This window comes from Moschus berezovskii, chromosome 9, assembly GCF_049115385.1.
Source record: "Moschus berezovskii isolate FMDL1 chromosome 9, NW_MosBer_1.0, whole genome shotgun sequence".
Lineage (NCBI taxonomy): Eukaryota > Metazoa > Chordata > Mammalia > Artiodactyla > Moschidae > Moschus > Moschus berezovskii.
The window spans coordinates 85,668,708-85,690,417 of record NC_142468.1 but is presented as its reverse complement, the minus strand read 5'-3'; the positions used below and the strand labels follow the sequence as shown (position 1 = coordinate 85,690,417).

The 21,710-nt window shown below is 38.4% G+C and overlaps 1 protein-coding gene across 3 annotated transcripts in view; it reads left to right on the top strand.

The window, feature by feature from the left end:
• Positions 1 to 21,710, top strand: part of HOMER1 (homer scaffold protein 1) — a 161,476-nt gene that overhangs the window by 31,978 nt on the left and 107,788 nt on the right. For 2 of the 3 annotated variants that reach the window (XM_088839897.1, XM_055437478.2), the window contains exon 2: positions 20,211 to 20,367. In XM_088839897.1, coding sequence (XP_088696023.1) covers positions 20,211 to 20,367 — 157 coding nt within the window. Of the gene's footprint in view, positions 1 to 5,506; positions 5,514 to 20,210; positions 20,368 to 21,710 lie in introns of all 3 variants that reach the window. The other variant, XM_088839898.1, reaches the window with a different exon arrangement.

Sequence of the window (21,710 nt, the reverse complement as noted above, 5' to 3'; positions counted from 1 at the left end):
TGAGGATGGCTCATGCCTGCTCTGTGTGTGATACTGTTTGGGTGGCTTCACTGGGGGCTGCAAGGTCTGCTTTTAAATGGGCCATGCATATGGTTGGCAAGATGGTGTTGGTTCTTGACTGAGAACTCAGCAGGGGCTGGGGCCTTGGTTCTGGGAAAGCTATTTAGCTTTCCTTGCTTCATGGTGTCCTTTGGTATGGTTTTTTTCATGTTTCTTTGTGCTTCACATTTGTTGAGCTTTTTGGGTTTGTGGCTTTAGGGTATCATCCAGTATGTAAATTTTCCAACCATAATTTCTTCAAAAAAATTTTTTTTCCCCATTTTTCTCATCTTTGAGGATTTCAATTGAATGTGTGTTAGGCTACCTGAAGTTGTTCCATAATAATTACATCAGTGCTGTATTTTTTGTCTTTTTCTCTCTGCTTCATTTTAAGTAGTTTCTATTTCTGTGCCTTCAAATTAGCTAGTTTTCTTTCCTTCTGCAATGTTTAATTTGCTGTTAATTTCATCCAGTTTATTTTTCATCTCCAGAAAACTGATTTGGGGCTTTTATATATCTTCAAGTCTGTCCTTAACGTGCTGTGCTTTCCTCTGCCTTCCTGAATGTGTGGAATGTCATGATAATAACTATCTTAATGTCCTTGTCCACGAGTCCTGTCATCTGTGTCATTTCTGGGTCTGTTTCTGTTGATTGACTTTTCTGCTCTTTTACAGATTTGATTTTCTGAGTGTTAGATATTTAAAATTTTTGTCTGTTGAGTGTTGAATATTTTTGCATTCTAAATATTCTTGTAGAAGGGCCTAAGGAAAGAAGCAGGATATTTTCTAATATTTGTATGGAGATAATAGCTTGTGTAGTTATATAATGCTCAGAGGGAATGAGGAAGTAGAATGTATTTTGTTAGCATGACAGTAGCAAAGATTTACAACTTAGGAGATTTTGAATTGGTTAGTGAGCAGTTCAAGAATAAAGGAAAAATGAAATGTAAGTTTAGTTTTCATTGTCAGACTCCATTATTTTAGGGAGTGGTGAAAGCTCTTGGGTTTTGGATCTAGTCTTGGATGCGAATCATAGAAATACCAACACTAGCTGTGACGTTTGGCCAATTATTTAAACTGCCCCCTCCTTCAAGTCTTTTTTTAACTGAACTTCTTTTCTCTCTTAAGAGTTGTTTTGAGATAGAAATGAGAATTTAATCAGTGTACTTACGTGTAATCAGAATTCAGCAAAATGTTGCTGATACTTTCTTCCTCGTCCTTTTTTTCTGCCTTTTAGCTCTCACTTTGCAGCAGTGGCCCTTGGAGTCACATGCTGGTTTTAAATGGGGATACTATTTTGTCACCCTGAACAACTGCTGTAAAGAGTTATTCTTGAGCTTTAATTTTCATCCAGTTACATGCCGTTGAAGATATTCAGTTGACAAACAGCTTGCCTAAAATTGCTTTAATAAATTCAAAGTTGCTTCTATTAAGATTTTTATGCTAGTTTTTCAGTAATTCTGTCCTTATTAAGTAAATATATTATTTGAGATGTATGAGGAGAAACTTATTTTTAACTGAATTTAGAATAAGTTAATTCTATAAATGGCAGAGGGTTAATAGGTTTTAACTGGATGAAGATTTGTATTAGTGTATTAGTTTCCTATGTCTGCTGTGATAAATTACCACAAAGTTGGTATGAAGATAACATACATTTATTCTCCTGCAGTTCTAGATGTCAGAAGTCCGAAGGCAGTCGCACAGGGGTGAATCCAAGCGTCAGCAGGGCTGTGATCCCTTGGGAAGCTCTACGGGAGAATGGTCTCCTTTCCTTTTCCACCTTCTAGAGCTGCCTTCCTTGCATTCATGGTTTATGGCCTCTCCTTCATTCCAGAGCCAGCAGTGTAGCATCTTCCTGTCTCCCTGACTCTTCTTCCTTTGTTACATAACATTCTTTACTTAAATCTCCCTCTGCCACCTTCTTAAGGACACTTATGATTACATTTAGGGTCCACGAGCATAATCCATGGACGGAGGAGCCTGGAGGGCTGCAGTCCATGGGGTCGCAAAGAGTTGGACATGACTGAGTGACCAGTACTAACGCTAGCATAATCCAGAAGAGTCTCTCCATCTAAGGAGCCGCCACTCAGTCACAGCTGCAAAATCCCTTTTGCCAGCAAGGTAACATTAAGAGGTTTTAGGTATTAGGACCTGGACGTCATTATTCAACCTTCCACAGTCATTTCAAGAGGATACCAAATCCTGTTTTTCAAATGGTTTAATTTTTTTTGCAGCCCTGAATTTAAAAGATCTGTCAGTTTGCTGAAGTATTCTGTTCATCTCCCATTTTACATCGACCATTTATCATTTCACCGAGTGAACTACAGTGCTCATCCTAACTATGTCCACATCACAGATATTTAGTGGTGATGATGGACAAGAAAAAGATGGTCTGATGTCATATCATTTTCAAAGAATTAATGTTTCCTAAGAGTCGGACACGACTGAGCGACTGAACTGAACTGAACTGAAAGCAGTTCATACAGCCCACTTTATAAACTTACTTTTGTGGAGTCATGTCTGTGTGTGTGTGTGTGTAGGAATCTTGTAATGGTTCAGAGCACTTTCACAGAAAGTATATAGAACTTTCCCACAAGTACAACTAGTTAGGGAATTACATTTTTAAAGTGAAGGGAAACATTTTCCTGGAAAAACTCCATTATCAGAAGTGAAGTGTTCCGTAAAATGCTGATAGAATTAAATTCTTAAATATTTTTGCCAGAAACCAAATCAAGATAGGAAAAACAATAAGGGGAAAGTAGAAAGTACTTTTATAAGTGTATAGTTCCTCTTTTATCAAAATGTACATATTCTTCCTGTCATATAATCCTTTTCAGAACTACCCTGTGTGATGAAGTCTAGTCGGTGTCTGAAGCAGATATAAGATACACTGGAATTAATAACTTCTACTTTCAAAGATCAATGTTTTCACTTCAGACAGTCTAACACTGTTATTACTACTGTATTTTGTTAAAGAGGTGAAATCCTTGTATCAAAATACAGATCAGAGAGTTAACTTGCAGAAGGAAAGATCAGGAACTATGGTAATTGGCATGACTAAAAATAAGTTTTTAGATTCTTCCAAACCACACTGTCATTCCAATGAGTGTTATAATACAACTTGTTTTCAAAATACAGATAAAAGGTAAGTGGAACCAGTGCCCATGTATATTGATACATCCCATGGAAACACTCAGGCGCTCTTTAATAGTACTTGACTTGCATAGTAAGCACAGTTGTGTAACTGTACTGCCCCACTTCTGTCAACAGAATTTCAGCCCAGGGGCCAGCCAAGAGTTTCCTTACAGCCATGAACTTGGGTTTACCCGACATAAGAGTTCTTTTCCTATCCAAGGAGTTAGTATAGGATGCACTGTGGGCTCTAGAGCCAGGCTGTGTTTGCATGCTGGCTCTGCTATGCATCATCTTGAGAAAATGATACACTCCAGCTTCCTCATGTTCAAAAGAAGGTTAATAGTAACTACCTCACAAAGGCCGAGAGGATTAAATAACCAAAAATTTTACCACACATCTATTTTGTAAATTTAAGCTTTTGTTTTCAAGTTTAAGAGTAGCATATTTGAATTTCTTAGTTTGAATCATCCAGTATATGGGTTTCTTCTTTTGGCACAAATGGTGGAAATTGTTACTTTATATGCTTATTGATTTATAAAAGGGAAACAGCTGAGTTATTACATCATTCCGACTACAGAAGGCTAAAATATCAACTTTTGAGGGTCACTATCACTTTTTAAAATTCAATAACTAGTGTTTAAGCTATTCAGTTTTTTATTATATCCTGTAATATTCAGTTACTACAGGGAATTTCCAATAATTTTCAAAATCAGGAATAAGGTAAAGCAGGATGGTTAAAGATACAGTGTTGAAAAGAAACAGGAGTAAATACAGCAGACTCCTGACATAAGATCAGTATTAGTGGAAAAGAGAACATGGCTGGCTGAGCTTCAGCAGTTGAGTTGTGGTCTTGTTTGGGCATAATAACAAGCAGGCAAGTTTTTCCCTGGCAGTATCATATGAAATCATGAATATTAGCGGGATCCAGTAGGAGTTTATTATTGTTAATCTGCTGAGAGATTCAGGGGAGAACTTTAAATCTTAATCCAGTGAAGGCTTTCTTCTAAGCAGTTGTTATAAGCAGCAATTTGCTTTCTGACTGATTAATAATATAGAGGGGAGGGAAGATTTAGTCTAGAATAATTTATGATAGTTAGTAGAATTCTTAAATACTTTTGATGTTTCTGCCAAAGTAGAAAATAGTAGAAGAGAATGAACGCATTTAGAATGCTGGGGATAGGAAGCTGTGATTTTTTTAAGTGTTATGTCTTAGCTTATAAATTCATAGAGAATTTGCATTATCCTCCATGGTCTAGTCATATTTATTTTTGAAGCAATTTCTTCTTATTACCGTGATGTAAAATTGTCATACGATGACATGCTGTGCTCACATGCTGTTTGTAATACCCTTGCTGTTAAATCCACTGTTCCCTTCTTGAGAAGTAAGACTAACTTGTTTTTCTCAAATGTCTCAAAAGAGCATTTGATTGAGACTCTAGAGCTCTTTTTCACATGGTGAGAGGCTGTTTTTGAGTAGGAAGGATTTAAGAGTAGATTTTACCACTCTGTCCAGAATCCAGGGTATGACATTTATAGATGAATTGAAGATAACTGGTTCCTAAGTGGTCACTGACTAGTCGGCTGCTGCTGCTGCTGCTGCTAAGTCGCTTCAGTCATGTCTGACTCTGTGCGACCCCATAGATGGCAGCCCACTAGGCTCACCCATCCCTGGGATTCTCCAGGCAAGAACACTGGAGTGGGTTGCCATTTCCTTCTCCAATGTGTGAAAGTGAAAAATGAAGTCACTCAGTCGTGCCTGACTCTTGGTGACCCCATGGACTGCTGCTTACCAGGCTCCTCCGTCCATGGGATTTTCTAGGCAAGAGTACTGGAGTGGCTTGCCATTGCTTTCTCCAGACTGGTCGGCTGAGGCAACCTTAATTGGAATTCTGGTATTATCCTCTTAGCATGGAATGTCTGCCAAACACAAAGGCTCTAGTAGGATCGTTATTTTCCTTTTATTGATTGGTTCAGCTAATATTTGTACTTGTTGTTTAGTCACTAGTCATGTCTGACTCTTGGGACCATATGGACTGTAGCCCACCAGGCTCCTCTGTCCATGGGATTTCCCAGGCAAGAATACTGGAGTGAGTTGCTAGTTCCTTCTCCAGGGGACTCTCTTGACCCAGGGATCGAACCTGTGTCTCGTGCATTGGCAGGCAGATTCTTTACCACTGAGCCACCAGAGAAGCCCCAATAGTTTACTTTATGTTTAGTTAATCCATCATCACCTTCTATGCTGTGTTAGCTGGAGAACCAGTTAGGGAACTGTCTCTAGCCTTAGATGACTGGCTTTCTTAGAGTTGATATATTACAGGATTTCTTAGGACAAGCTTGCTGGTTCACAATTAAAGATGCACAAATAGTTTTAGGTTATTGTTGTACAGGATAACTCTAGGTATTTTTGCACACCATAAAGAGAGTTCTGAGCAGACCTATTTGATGGAAAAAAATTTGCATCAGTGGAAATTTGTGGATGATTTGTAAGAAGTATTCTGTAGGCAAGAGTGTCCTCAAATCTGTTTGCTACATGACTCTATTATCACTTTGGCTGTAATACTTTTAACTGTGAACTGTCATTCACTTTTTTAAAAAAATATTTAAGGCTTATGTTCAGTAAAGTGCACAACTCTAGAGCTCAGTGAATGTTTACATATGTATTTGTTTGTGTAATCACTAAGATAGCATTCCACTAGCTGTGCTTTTTTAAAGCAAGAAAGTACATTGCATTAAAATTATTTGTTTAAATTTTTCCTAATTATAAACATAGTACATGTTCACATATTGAAAAGTTGTGATAAAAAAATAAGTCATTTGTAATCCCACCACCAATAAGTCTAAATGTCTTGATATATAATCATTTATTCATTTATTAAGTATTTTCTGAGTGCCTAATATGTGCCAGGTATTTGAGTTGCTGGGAACACAGCCCTGATAAAAAATGGCAAACTCCCTGCCCTTAAGGAGATAACACTTTAGCTGGGGGAGAGGGATGATTAATAAGAAAATACGTTGTATGTTAGATGAAGGTAAGTTCTGTGGGGAACAGTGAAGCAGGGGAATGGGGAGTCCTGGGGGAGGAGAGGAAGGGCCACAGTGTTTACACAGCAACCAGAAGGTCTCGCTGAGAAAGGAACACTTGGGTAAGCACCAGAAGGAGGCAAAAGAGGTTGCTAGATCTGAGGGGAAAGACTCCTTCGGGCAGAGACCCTGACGGAAGGGGTGCTTGGCCTTGGGTAAGAAACAAGGAGGCCCATTGTGGCTGGAACAAAAAACAATAAGCTACTGACAGGTTGGCGAGGGAGCAGGGACCATTCTGTGAGTGGTTCTTCCTCCTGACCTGAGATGTGATTCCACAGGAGGATCAGCTTGGAAGTGGGGCTGCCAGACCATTGAGTCTAGGGCTTGGGCTCAGGTGGTCGTAATGCAGCCAAGGCGGAGACACACTGATGGAAGGGCGTTAGACCTTTTCAGGACTCTGACTTTTACTGTGAGATGGGAAGCCATTGAGGGTTTTGAGCAATGGCTCATCTGATTTAGATTTTATTACTTTAAAATTCTATGTTATGAAATGTTTTAGACATATAAAAAAAGTAGAAAATGGTACAGTCTCCTGTACCACCATTTTCATACCCATTTCATTTGCCATCTCATTTTGTCTTACTTGGTTTGTCCTGACCTCTCAACCTTTTCTTTTTTTTTTTTCCTGAAATATTTTAATACTAGCTTGGATTTTTGCAAGGATCACTCTGGCTTATGTATTGGGAGAAGGGAAGGCAGGACAAGTGTATCCTCTATGGATCTTTTTTTATGTATATATGGTTGACCCTTGAACAACATAGGTTTGAATTGTGAGGGTCCGCTTAATGCATCGATTTTTTTTCACTAAATACATACTACAGTACTGCACAATCCAAGGTTGGTTGACTCCACAGATACGGAGGGTCGACTGTAAAGTTGTGCTTGAATTTTTGGCCGTGCAGAGAATTGGTGTCCCTCACCCCCATGTTGTGCAAGGTTCAAATGTAGATAAATTTTTAAACAAAAATTGAATTATACTGTGTCAATGTTATATATAAACTATTTTATTTACTATACAGGACACCTTCAGTTCAGTTCAGTTCAGTCGTTCAGTCGTGTCCGACTCTTTGTGACCCCATGAATCACAGCACGCCAGGCCTCCCCGTCCATCACCAACTCCCAGAGTTCACTCAAACTCATGTCCATAGAGTCGATGATGCCGTCCAGCTATCTCATTCTCTGTCGTCCCCGTCTCCTCCTGCCCCCAATCCCTCCCAGCATCATAGTCTTTTCCAGTGAGTCAGTTCTTCACATGAGGTGGCCAAAGTATTGGAGTTTCAGCTTTAACATCAGTCCTACCAATGAACACCCAGGACTGATCTCCTTTAGAATCGACTGGTTGGATCTCCTTGCAGTCCAAGGGACTCTCAAGAGTCTTCTCCAGCACCACAGTTCAAAAGCATCGATTCTTTGGTGGTCAGCTTTCCTCACAGTCCAACTCTCACATCCATACATGACCACTGGAATATCACTGAATATTCAACAACTTTGTTTTTTAATAGCTACATAGGATTCCATTATATGGATCCATTATATGGACCATGTCCATAGGGTCACAGAGAGTCAACACAACTGAGCAACACACTCACACCATGATTTATTTGATCTTTTACATCATTGGATGTGATTTACAATCTTTGCTTAAAAATTGTGTGGTGATACATCCCTATAGCTAAATATCTGCATATATATATATACACACACATTCATGATTATTTTCTTAAGGTAAATTCCTAGAGTGGAATTGCTCTGTCAAAGGATATGCACAAAAATTTAAAGCTTCTGATATGCATTGTCAAAGTGTTTTTGGGAAGACTTTACTAGTTTATATTCTCACCAGGTGCTTCTGAAAGTATCAGATTTCCTTATACTCTATTGCTGAACTTTTTCATTAAAAAAAAAAAAAAAAAGGTTTCCTGTTTTGACAGGTAAAAAAATGATAACTCTTGGTTTTAATTTGCAGTTCTTCAGTTTCTAGTGAGGTTGACTTTCATTTCCGTTTGCAGTTTAAAAAATATGCTCATTCATATCATTTCCTAGCTGTGTTACTTTGGAGTAGTCACTTAGGACCTCTGCTTTTGTACTGTGAAATGGGTGTTGTATACCTGCTTCACAGGGTTTTCATGAACATTGAATAAAAACATTTTGTAGATCTAAGTTTTAAAACTTTTTGACCATGACCCACAATTTAAAAAAAAGTCCTACTTAGTGACAAATTAATATAAATATGTATCCAGAATTTCATGAAACACCTTTACCAAGTGTGATATATTCTGATATTTTACATTTTCAGTCATTTTTTAAAATACCCATTAAATTGATCATAACCCTCTGGGTTGTAACCCAGTGTTTTCTCATAAGCTCTGAGTACATAATATATGTCAGGTTATCTTTTATCTCTAGTGATTATCTCTTGTAGGTAGTTCAGAAGTCGGCTGCCTCTAGTAACTTACCTCTAGTAAATTCATTTTCAGAAAACCTAAGTAGTAAACAACCAACCAGCCAACCAAATCTAACTTATTGTATTGCTGAATCAAATTTTTGGTCAGTGAAAGACTAATGTGTTTGTTTGGGCTTTTGTGATACCATAATGACTGAACTGTTATACCATTATTGTGAAATAGACCTAATGCATTTGAGCAAAACATCACATTACAGGGATTGTATTTGCAAAACCCCAAACTGGGACATAGCATCTGACAGAATTTTGCCTATAATTTTTGTTACCTGAAAAGCTGACAAAAATTGGAAACATAAATCACTTTTAGTTCTATTTAATACAGCCTTTTTCAACTGAAAAATAAAATAATACAAAGCTAGAGTATCCTGAGAGACCTGGGAACGGGTGGCTCCCATGCATACAATACTGGATGCTGTTCATTGGTAGATTTGTGGCTAAACTACTTGAGGACCACTCAGAAAGGAGATAAATCTAATTATTAGCTGTGACTAGAGGAAACTTGATCAGATGAAAGTGAGAGTCACTTCCAAGCCTAAGGGCTGTTGGAATGAGAACTGCAGAGAGAAATAGAGTGGGAACGGACTGGTGCATTTACTACCTGGAAAGCACCAAGGAGCATAACGTATTTGAGAAGACATCTCTGTTGTTTCTTTGGCCCTCTAGTTTAACATTAAATATGTTTTATATGTTAAAATCATTTTTTGATGATAAGCCAGGGAAAATTTTTAATGACTCCAGGTTAAAAGTTTGACTAATAAACATTTGCTATTCTCCTACTCACTCCTCCATTTTGAAGTGTGTCAGAAACGATTTGGTACAAAAATACAAAAATTAGATTTGAATGTCTACTAGAAAATTACTTGAGTTTTTCAGAATGTGCCACGTGTATTAACAAGAATTAACTTCTCCTTCACAAGAGGCTATTTCCTTAGATTTCCCTAGTGTATACTCTGAGTTCTCAGAACATGGCATTATTTAGTGGAAATCATCTGGGGAAGGAAGAGTGTTTAAAGTCTAGTGTAATTGAAAGTACAGTGCTACTTTGAAATGTAATTGAGTTACCATATATTTTAGAATACCAAGTATTTTATCTGAAATGAATAGGATTTTAAATGGGCAAGTGGGACAGAGATGCGAGATGTCACTTGGAAGTTATTTAATAAATAGCAAGGTTCGTTGAGTACTGAAGCTGTTGCTTAAATATGTACATTGAGTGGGTTTATTCGCTCTTTCCTATGAATTTGAGCATATACTTTTGTTCTTTTAAATGTAACTACTGATTGAAGTGCCCAAGGAAAATAAGTAATATAATCTCTTAATAACTGGTGCTGTGGCTTAATGAAAGGGCTGAGATTGATTTTAAAAAAAATAACTCTTAAAATGATGGCTGGTGTATGAGTATAAAACAATGTTGTTACTGTTGAAGTATACTTTTATAATTTAGTAATCTTAAACTCTTAATTGAAAATATTAATTATTTGATTATAGTTTCTTTAGATATGCTAATTAAATACTTGATGTCATGAAAATATTTCTGATGCACAATTTTTATGATAACAATGATTTTCTTAAAAAATCTTTTATTTGAATGTGTACTTAACCAGTTCAAAGACCAAGGAATTCAGATCATACACTTAAAAAAAAAAATTCTTCCAGAAAAGCCATTTTATAGTCATTGGTGTCACATTTTAAGTCAGTATACTTATGTTATAGCAATGTCCTTTACAATTTTGTATTTTCTGGGTAGTAAACTTGGAAATTTAAAAAAACATGTGAAGTGAAATCACTCAGTCAGGTCCGACTCTTTGCTACCCCATGGACTGTAGCCCACCAGGCTCCTCTGTCCATGGGAATCTCCAGGCACGAATACTAGAGTTTGGGTTGCCATCTCCTTCTCCAGGGTATCTTCCCAACCCAGGGATCGAACCCAGGTCCTCCTCATTGCAGGGAGACGCCTTAGCTTTACTATCTGAGCCACCAGGGAAGCCCTAAAAAAAAACAACACACAGGCCTTGTTTTGGGTGCATCACTAGATGGTGCTGTTGTGGTGCAACTGTGAGTGGGTAGCCATTAGAATAAACTTTGCTTTACCTCAGAATAAGCCTGTGTTGTTTGTTTCTTAAAGAAAATTAAAAGTGGGTAAGTAATCACCTGTTACATAACATGGTAATAGAAACACATAGTTGGTAATACGCAGTCATAATCTTTGAGCAGTGTCAACATAGCTCTTTTAATCAGTAAGATTTCTCTTAGAGGCATTGTGTTGTGGGGAGTAGAACTGGGTAGTGGGGTTGGGGAGGGTTTAAACCAATTGCCTGAGAACCCAGAGGAATTACCGTGTATATTACTAACTAGTATATCACAGTGCTTTTGAGGAAATTCCAGTGCTTGAGCTCCAGCTTGTCTGAAGACATACTGTGCTCAAACTAAATTCTTTAGGCATTACATTTGAAGTTAAATAGTCATTAGTGTCCAACCACTCCTTGCCCGTATCCTTTTGGCCTTAGCAAGTATTGTACAGCTTTTCCTTCCATTTCAAATTCCCAAAATCAAGCTAAAGATGGAATGTTCTTTATCTTACTTCCGGTGTATTTATTTCCAGTGAAGGAGGGAAGTGGACATTCCTTCAACACTTCCAGACCCATAGTCAGGCACCTTTGGATTTCTGCTCCTCTCCTATTTTCCTGTATTCTCTTTATGAATAATAAGAATGCTTTCATACATGTACTGTTAGTTGAGTTCCAAGCTGAAAATTGTCACTTATTCTGTGATTCTTTGGCAGTCTTCAATAGTAATCCCTGAAGCATTCCTTTCTTAGTGTTAACTGAGATGTAAGTGTAGCTTCCTTCACTGTGCTACTTAAGAAGGTCTTTTAGTGAAGATTGTTATAAGTTTTAAATAGTACTTAAAAGTTTGTAAAGATGAGTACCGGTTTCCTTTCTCATCTTTTTCTTCATCTAGCCCCATCCCCACAGGCAACTGCTTTTACACATTCTGATTTTTATTTCTGTTGGTAGTTGCCTATGTATCTCTAATATGCTGTTATACTGCTATTTCTTGATTAAAAGATTTGGATACTAAATCCTTATAGCAGAAAGTCAATTGATAATGAACTACGATTTCCATATTTCTTCCACCCATCTCAGTCAGTCCTATACGTTTTTTTATTGATTGCCTCTACAGTATTAAGTGGGGCCCTAAAAATGTAATTGTGTGTACTGTGGGTCTGTGTTGCAAAGTTAATGAATGACCAGTGTGTAACTAGACAGCCAGGAGAACTGGAAGACCACCAGTCACATTTTATGGGGGAACATGTTTCAGAGTATACCACATGTAAACCTCTTTTTTCAGTTACCATTTGTGTTCTTTTTTAAATGACAATTGCCCGGAATAACTAGGAAGCTTGTTTTATCACATAAAAACCCTGGAGGCTGATTCACTGAGTCAATGACATAATCACGGCACCAGCTTCTTGGTTTTTCCATCTACTCTGCTTCACAATGTTGGCTTTCTTCTCGGGTTAGCTGCCCTCAGGCTTCTGGGTGGCACTCATGGTAAAGAACCCCCCTGCCAATGCAGGAAACACAAGAGGCGTAGGTTCGATCCCTGGGTCTCGAAGATCCCCTGGAGAAGGAAATGGCAACCCCCTCCAATACTCTTGCCTGGAGAATCCTACGGACAGAGGAACCTGGTGGGCTACGGCCCATGGGGGTCACAAAGAGTCAGACACGACTGAGCGTCTTAGCACAGCACTAGCTGCCCTCAAGGTCCCAAAATGACTCTTCAAGTCTGGGTGTCACTGCAAAGGTAATATTATTCAAGAGAACATCCCTTCTTATGTGTGTATCTTTTGTGGGTGTACCCAGAAGCTTCCAGCAAGCTTTCCCTGGTTATCTCATTATCCAGAACCACTTCAGAAGTTTATTCCTTTGGCAAGGAGGATGGAATTGCATTGATGATCTTAGTGAAGCTCACAGATGTGTGGAGGAGGGTGGGGAGCACCATCTGAGGTATGCTAGGAAGAAGCCAGGAGGAACAGTTGGTGGATAGTCAGCTAGCAGTGTCTGTAATGTCAGACTCTTCATGGAAGGTATCATCTACCTTGTTTCTTATATCTCCGCAAGGCTACTTTCTTTTGGAAAATTAAGTTGAAAGTCTGGGAATTGTTTGAAATCATAGCTTTCTTTATGTCCAGTTTGCTACAATATGTAATTGTACTTATATTTCTGAAAAGGATATTTGTAAACTAGGTATTAAAAGAAAACTAGGAAATGTATAATTACTCTTATATTCCCTTGAGCTTGGTTGTATTTCTTGTACCCATACTTTTACACTTTCTTAGGACAAAAGTCCGTTGTGCAATCACTTAATATTTGCAATAGTATAAACTTCAGTAGTAATTTAAAAAATATCATCATTGATTTTTCTTTTTAACTAAAGCCATCCAAATGACAAATGTTAGCTTTTTGTTTTATTCCTAGATCTAGAGCTTTTATTTCTCTTGGCAGATAGTTATTTTTGTTTTGCTTCAGTTTTTCATGATCTTGCTTTCTTATACAGATAGATGCCTGAGAGTTAAATGCAGTAATTGTTTATGTCAATTTTTATGAGTTCAAATAACCTTTATTTCTGAAATGAAATTCTGATTTTACTACATTTTCCTCAGGGCCATCTAGTCTTTGCATTCCTCTAGTTTTCTACATCCATATCAAATTGCAGAGTTCGTTACTCTATGTAGTACTTTACAGAACTTTAGCCCATGATTGCGACATTCAGAATTCTTTTTTTAAGCATTTTATTTACCTGGGTTGGGCTGTGCTGGGTCATCTTTGCGAGCTTTTCTCCAGTTGTGGCAAGCAAGGACTACTCTTGATTGCACTGTGAGGGCTTCTCATTGCCATGGGTTCTGTTGTTGCAGAACACAGGCTCTAGGCCTGCAGGCTTCAGGAATTGCAGCACACGAGCTCAGTAGTTTTGGCTCCTGGACTCTACAGCACAGGTTCAATAGTGTGGTGCATGGATTAGTTGCTCCACGGCCTGTGGGATCCTCCCCAACCAGGTATCAAACTCATGTCTCCTGCATTGGCAGGTGGATTCTTTACCCCTGAGCCATCAGGGAAGCCCAGGATCTCCAGAATTATATATTATACATATATAATATATATTATGCCAACTTTTGGAATTATTTTATGAACCTTCTGGAAAATACTCAACCTCTTTTAATGGGTCGTGAGCTACTGATGGAAGAAAGTATGCAGTAGATGATTCTCTAAGATTAAAATGTGTGTGTGTCTCTCTGAGTCTGTGTTTAGTTTTGCTTCTCTAAGCTCATTTAAAGCATTCACTGCCAAAACCTGTTTGCTTTTAAAGTTGATTTTTAGATTAATATTTAATTTCTTAGAGTTACTCTGTCGTGTTATATCTATTTAAGAAATCATACTGTAGTAAGGACTGCTGCTACTGCTAAGTCACTTCAGTCGTGTCCGACTCTGTGTGACCCCATAGATGGAAGCCCACCAGGCTCCCCTGTCCCTGGGATTCTCCAGCGTCCCTGGGATTCTCCAGGCAAGAACACTGGAGTAGGTTGCCATTTCCTTCTCCAATGTGTGAAAGTGAAAGTGAAGTCGCTCAGTCGTGTCCGACCTTTAGCGACCCCACGGACTGCAGCCTACCAGGCTGCTCCATCCATGGGATTTTCTAGGCAAGAGTACTGGAGTGGCTTGCCATTGTCTTCTCCGGTAGTAAGGACTAAAGGCCTCGATTTTGTGTTATGCTTTATATATATAGTCTGGTAACAGTAATGTCAATAAAGATGGTAGAATATATATAGATGGTAGAATATAGCTTTCGGTGAGATGTATTTACCCCAAAGTTTATCTTTGCATTTTCATATTGTAGTTGTAAATCTAAGTCCTATGAGATGTTACTGTGTTCCATGAAGAATTCTGGGGTTAGATCATTTTGCTGCATGCTGGGTTATTCAGGGTTAAATGGATTTCTTTACTGTAGGACTTCTCAAAACTTTATATTAACATGCTTTATAAATGTTCCAGAATGGAACACATATGTTGTTTGCAGAACTTATTTAAACATGGAACACTCAGTTCTAGGACTTTTGTTCCATAGACCATACTTCAGAAAATGCTGGTATTTGATGCAGTTGGTTTTGTGTGAATTGTATTAAGGAACTAGTGAGTCTAACCTTTATTTACGAGTGCCATCCAGTTTATTTGAAAAAGTATTGCCACTTGAACACCTGGGATAATCTGTGTCAAGTGCTTTTCAGATCCTTTAAGAGATAAGAGCTTTGAAATTTCAGGTATAGCTTCTCTACTGCTTTCTGCAGCTTTTCTCTAAAATGAAATTTATCCACATGCTTAATATTGATATGTATCTTAAATAGACTAGTGATAATCTCTCTTAATGATTCTCAAAACTTTTCGCTCCAGCCTGGTTTTCTCCGTTGAGCCCAAAAGTGACATTTTAAGCTCCCTTCCTGATAGTTTTACATGCAAACCCTGTACGTTTTTGAACTTGGTCAAAACTGAGAGCTCATCTTTCCCTCATCAACCAACCCCCAGTTCCTGACTGTATTTTCTGTTTACCATCCTGCCTAGTGGCACTGTCTTTTTTCAGTTACCCAGACCAGAAACCCAGGAGACAATTTCTTAACCTTGGAACTGTTGACATTTTTGGCTGGATAGTTTTTTGTTGTAGGGGGCTGTCCTGTGCATTATGAATATTTAGCAACATCCCTGGCTTCTTCCCATTAGAAGCCAGGGGCAGTCTTCCTCAGCCGTGATTGTCCAAAATGTCTCCAGACTTTGAGAAATGTCCCCTGGTAGACAGCTCACCCCAGTTTGATGAACCACTGCCCTACATCCAAACTGTTACTTAATCATACTGTTTCTACTTTCTTAACTTATCTTTAATCCCTTTTCATGTCTTCATTCCACTCCCTAACCTCCTATCCTTTTTATTTATTGTTTTAATACTTGGGATCCTTTGTAAGGTTCTGACTAGCATCCCTATGTCCAGTGTTCAGTTCAGTCGCTCAGTTGTGTCCGACTCTTTGGAAACCCATGGACTGCAGCATTCCAGGCCTCCCTGCCCATCACCAAATCCCGGAGATTACTCAGACTCATGTCCGTTGAGTCGGTGATGCCATCCAGCCATCTCATCCTCTGTTGTCCCCTTCTCCTCCCGCCCTCAATCTTTCCCAGCATCAGGGTCTTTTCAAATGAGTCAGTTCTTCACATCAGGTGGCCAAAGTATTGGAGTTTCAGCTTCAGCAGTAGTCCTTCCAGTGGATATTCAGGACTGATTTCTTTTAGGATGGACTGGTTGAATCTCCTTGCAGTCCGAAGGACTCTCAAGAGTCTTCTTCAACCCCACAGTTCAAAAGGATCAATTCTTTGGCAGTCAGCTTTCTTCACAGTCCAACTCTCACATCCATACATGACTACTGGAAAAACCATAGCTTTGACTGGATGGACCTTGGTAGGCAATGTAATGTCTCTGCTTTTTAATAAGCTCTCTAGGTTGGTCATAGCTTTTTTCCAAGGAGCAGGCGTCTTTTAATTTCATGGCTGCAGTCACCATCTGCAGTGATTTTGGAGCCCCCCAAAATAAAGTCTGTCACTGTTTCCATTGCTTCCCCATCTATTTGCCATGAAGTGATGGGACCAGATGCCATGATCTTAGTTTTCTGAATGTTGAGTTTTAAGTCAACTTTTTCACTCTCCTCTTTCACTTTCATCAAAAGGCTTTTTAGTTCTTCTTTGCTTTCTGCCGTAAGGGTGGTGTCATCTGCATATCTGAGGTTATTGATATTTCTCCCAGCAATCTTGATTCTAGCTTGTGCTTCATCCAGCCCAGCATTTCTCATGATGTACTCTGCATATAAGTTAAATAAGCAGGGTGACAATATACAACTTTGATGTATTCCTTTCCCGATTTGGAACCAGTCAGTTGTTCCATGTCCAGTTCTAACTGTTTCTTCTTGACCTGCATACAGATTTCTGAAGAGGCAGGTCAGGTGTTCTGGTATTCCCATCTCTTGAAGAATTTTCCACAGTTTGTTGTGGAAAGTCACAGACTTTGGCATAGTCAATAAAGCAGAAGTAGATGTTTTTCTGGAACTCTCTTGCTTTTTGGATGATCCAACAGATGTTGACAATTTGATCTCTGGTTCCTCTGCCTCTTCCAAATCCAGCTTGAATATCTGGAGATTCAGCGTTCACGTACTGTTGAAGCCTGGCTTGGGGAATTTTGAGCGTTACTTTACTAGTGTGTGAGATGAGTGCAATCGTGCGGTAGTTTGAGCATTCTTTGGCATTGCCTTTCTTTGGGATTGGATTGAAAACTGACCTTTTCCAGTCCTGTGGCCACTGCTGAGTTTTCCAAATTTGCTGGCATAATGAGTGCAGCACTTTAACAGCATCATCTTTGAGGATTTGAAATAGCTCAACTGGAATTCCATCACCTCCACTAGCTTTATTCGTAGTGATGCTTCCTAAGGCCCACTTGTGTTCGCATTCCAGGATGTCTGGCTCTAGGTGAGTGATTACACCATCGTGGTTATCTGGGTCATGAAGATCTTTTTTGTACAGTTCTTGCCACTCTTAATATCTTCTGCTTCTGCCAACCCATCGTCTTCAGTGCTCCTGAGTTTACTGTTCTAAAATGCAAAGCTGTTCCCTGTTTACACTTCTCAGTAGTTCCCAGCAGGTACCCTCATGAACCAACTTCTCTATCTCTGGCCTCATTCTTCAAAGTTACACTCACTGAGGTTCATGCTGTACACGATGAGATACTGTGCCACGGTTTCAGGCTCTTCTTAGGCATCAGCTTCTCCATCGTAGCCCTTACCCACTTACTTTCAGAGTCTCTGTCATCTGAAGAGTATTTTATTTGTTTAACACCTCTGCCTTCCCACACCAGGTTGAACTTGTCAAAGGCAAAGTGCACCTCTCTCTGTTTTATGCACGTGGTAGACATTCAGTGAAAGTGTGTATCACCTATTTGTATGTCCTGAGAGATGTGGTGTCACCCTCGTTACTTCTTGAAATTCTCTTCACTGTTATCACCTGTAAACTTATTTTCCTAGTCTTTATCATCCAGATGATGATGGCTAGGCTTTTGACCACAGAAATCTTGAACTATAACTTTCTTTAAGAAAGAAAAGAGAAGAATTGTGTGTTTAGTTGATGTCTGATATCATTTGCTTATAAAAATAGCTAGTTTACCCTAAAGACTTTTGTTCGGAATGGGATTAAATTGAGTGGAATAATTGTGCAGATTAATTAAACTGTGTGAATTAATATAGTGTGAAAGTATTTATCGGACTCAAAAGTTCATTTCCATTGAATAAGGATTTGATGATTAGTCATATAAGGCTTGCGAAAGCAATATCATTGTCTTAACAGTTTTACTTTTTTGGAAAATATATGTATTAGAACACATGCTTATATCAGCCTACACTATCTAGAAATTTACCCCCTGTCAAATAAAAAAAAGAATTATCAAGTCAATAAGAACAAGTGGCCTATTTCCCTTCTTTTTGTATCTTAATAAATGTAATTCTGTGTGACTGATTTTCTCTTTGAATCAAAACTAGTAGCACACTCTAAACTTTAATTATAAGATGAGAAAAGAAAATCAGAGGTTGCAGGACTTCTGGACAACAACCCAAATGTAGCACCAGCCTCACTGTGAAAGTCAGAGATTTTGAGGATGGGAAAGGGAGTGAGTAAGACCTACTCCTAGTTTGGAAGACTTCAACTGGCATAGTGCGTTGCCACATCATTCATAATTATTTCTCAAATGAACCTGTGTATAATGGCAGTTAAGCCAGAAGTGATGACTTCCTGCTTCAATTTTTAGGGAGAGGCATAAAATGTATCACTCACTTCCTTTTAGAAGTGATTCTTTCATAAGAACAGTTGTTATAGAGGTTTCCAGAAATAAAACTGGGAAGAGCCTGGTTACATACAGGAAAGGTACCTCCCTTTCATAACAGCTCTCTAAGGGCTAAAGTAAATCACAGGAGGCATATGTAACACCCAGCCCATTATTACTAATCTGAAGAGTCATTTTGCCAAAGACCAGAATTTGCCTTGTCTCTTTTCTAATTTCACTATTTTCCATACTTTCTTTTCACGTCTTTAAAGTTGGAACTTTTTAAAAAAATTCTTTAAAATGAAAAAATTTAAACGTGCTTAATTTAACTTTACATAGTACCAGTTAAAATTATTCTTAGGACCTTAAGCTGCTTTAGGAAAGAAAAGTGTTATGTAAGTGTAAGAAATAATTGGACTCCCCCAAAATTTTGGTCAGTGCTTGTTACAAGACAATTTTTACTGAGAACTTAGAAAATTTTGCTTGATAATGGTTCTATTACATGCAGATTTTTTTTATGCTCGTTTTTTCAGACTGTAAAAGAAATCTATAATGATCATATTTTGAATATATATTTTTGAATACTTTTGGTTCTTGAAATTATAAAAACCTCTATTTAAGGCCTTACTTGATCTAGGTAAAAGATGCTGTGATGATGGATTACTTTGTTCTCCTTGTATTTTTCAGTGTAATAGAGATTATATTGAGTGTAAACTTTCCCAGTGAATTCCTCCCCAGCATTAGGTAATTTTAAATGGGTAAAAACGTTTAGCTTAGTGACAGCCACATTTAAGACACTTGTATTTAATAGCACATCATCAGTTCTGTTTGTAGTGGTCTTGTTCTGCAAAGGCACCACAAACGCTGAATTAGTGATACTGAACTGTCGTCCTGAGGGAGACACAGGGTTAGGTTCCTGTGAGCCTCAGGTCACATTTTCATCAGCCAATCAGAAGCCTTGTTTGATTATGTTTCTATTTAAAGACACCCTATTTAATATATATTATTGATTCATTGCCATTAACCCATGGCCAGAATCACTCATGCCTGAACAAAGCTTGTATAACATTTTTTTTCCATGAGGCACATCACAATCTGCTTGTACCTAAGAACAGGTAGCACTCAGCACTGTGCTTGGGGGCCATTTGAAACAGTGCAAGTACCAACAGAAAGCACAAAGATGCAAACTCCATGGTGCTAAATAGGTTGCAAAAAGGATACTTGTTTGTAGTATGATAGCTGAAACAAGAAGGCTGAGTATTGCCTTGATCAACCTCAGGTGGAGCATGTGAGGTCACTGGAAAAGACCAAGAAACTACCGGAAGTAAGGATTCTGTGGTTACAGATGCACTCTATGGAGTAGGCACAATCTTGCATACAGGATCTTCAGATGATAAGGATTTACTGTAATTGTTTTAAAGAAGCATATGGTTGCACACTTCCAGAGGATTCAGCTCTAAAGGAAAGTTTCTTATATTTTCAAAGATTTGGGAGTTTTTGGTTAAGAGGAATTGCCCTCACAGTTTTCATGTTCTCTTATCCAGTGGAATTAAATTGGCCGCTTTCAGCCTGTCATTTTGTTTTCTCCCCTGCAGGGAACAACCCATCTTCAGCACTCGCGCTCATGTCTTCCAGATCGACCCGAACACAAAGAAGAACTGGGTGCCCACCAGCAAGCACGCGGTTACTGTGTCTTATTTCTATGACAGCACAAGAAATGTGTATAGGATAATCAGTCTAGACGGCTCAAAGGTAAGTGCCATTTACTGTCAATAACCTTGCTGTTTCGCTTTATACAGTATTCACTTTAGTTTTATTCAGAAGATTTTTATCTACAGTAAAATAAAACATTTTCTTTTCAGTTTTTAAAACCTACCTTTTAAAAAACAAAATCGATCAATTTTAGGGTAGCAACTTTTTCATCCACTAAATTATTTCGATTAACCACCTTATATATATATATATATTGAGTTGAGGGCTTCCCCCATGGCTCAATGGTAAAGAATCCACCCACAGTGCAAGAGACACAGGCGACATGGGTTTGATCCCTCCCTGGTCAGGAGGATCCCCTGGAGGAGGAAATGGCAACCCTCTCCAGTATTCTTGCTGGGGAATCCCATAGACAGAGGAGCATGGTGGGCCACAGTCCATGGGGTCGCCAAGAGTCAGACTCGACTGAGCACTCATGCATGCATGCAGGCATATATTGAGTTACATGCTAAAATATTCTCCAAATTTGATTTCGGTATATTTGATAAGTACTCATTGCATATCTGTTCTCTTGGGCACTATGCTAAGTGCTTGGAATAGACACAGTTTCTACTCTTGAGCACGTAATCTAATGAGGAACTAGACTTCTTTTTAGATATACTTCTATAATCTAATGGCAGTTCAAAATTCCTCAATCATGGGAAGTCTTTCTATATTAAATTCAGTATTCAACAATAAAGTCAGCATCCATTATTCAGAAGAGAAATGTACAGACAAGACCTCTTTTTATTTTTTAGGAGAGGCAGATAGTAAAATGTTTAAGAGCACGGACTGCCTGGGTTTATATCTCAAGTCTACCATCTACTAAGTTTTTGATTTGGGGCAAATTGTGTGTTAACTTCTCTCAGTTTCATTGTTTTCACCTCGATAGTGGTTGGAAGGATTGAGTTAGTATCTGCAAAGCGCTTGGTTAGCTCAGTTCCTGATGAATAGTATACCCTTCAAAAAGGGAGAAATTCCATTTTTTCTTCAGTGAATTTTGAATAATACATGTAGATAAATACCAGACACTAATTCCTGGATATAGTCTGTAAAAAGATGAGGCCTCCATCCTTCTCCTTCAAGCTTTCTAAATGCCATGAGTCTCTTCTCCTTCAAGCTTTCCTGATGTCATAAGACCTTTCCATTCCTAGGAAATTTTTGCAGTGCAGTGTAGAGTTAAGACCACAGAATATGGAGCAGGAACATCTGGTTTGAATATTTACTTTAATACTTCAGCAGCAGCAGCAGCAGCAACCATGTGATCTAGAACAAGGTATTTAGTGTCTTCATGTCTCAGTTTTCTCATCTGTAAAAGAATTAATATAAAAAACTACATCATTACA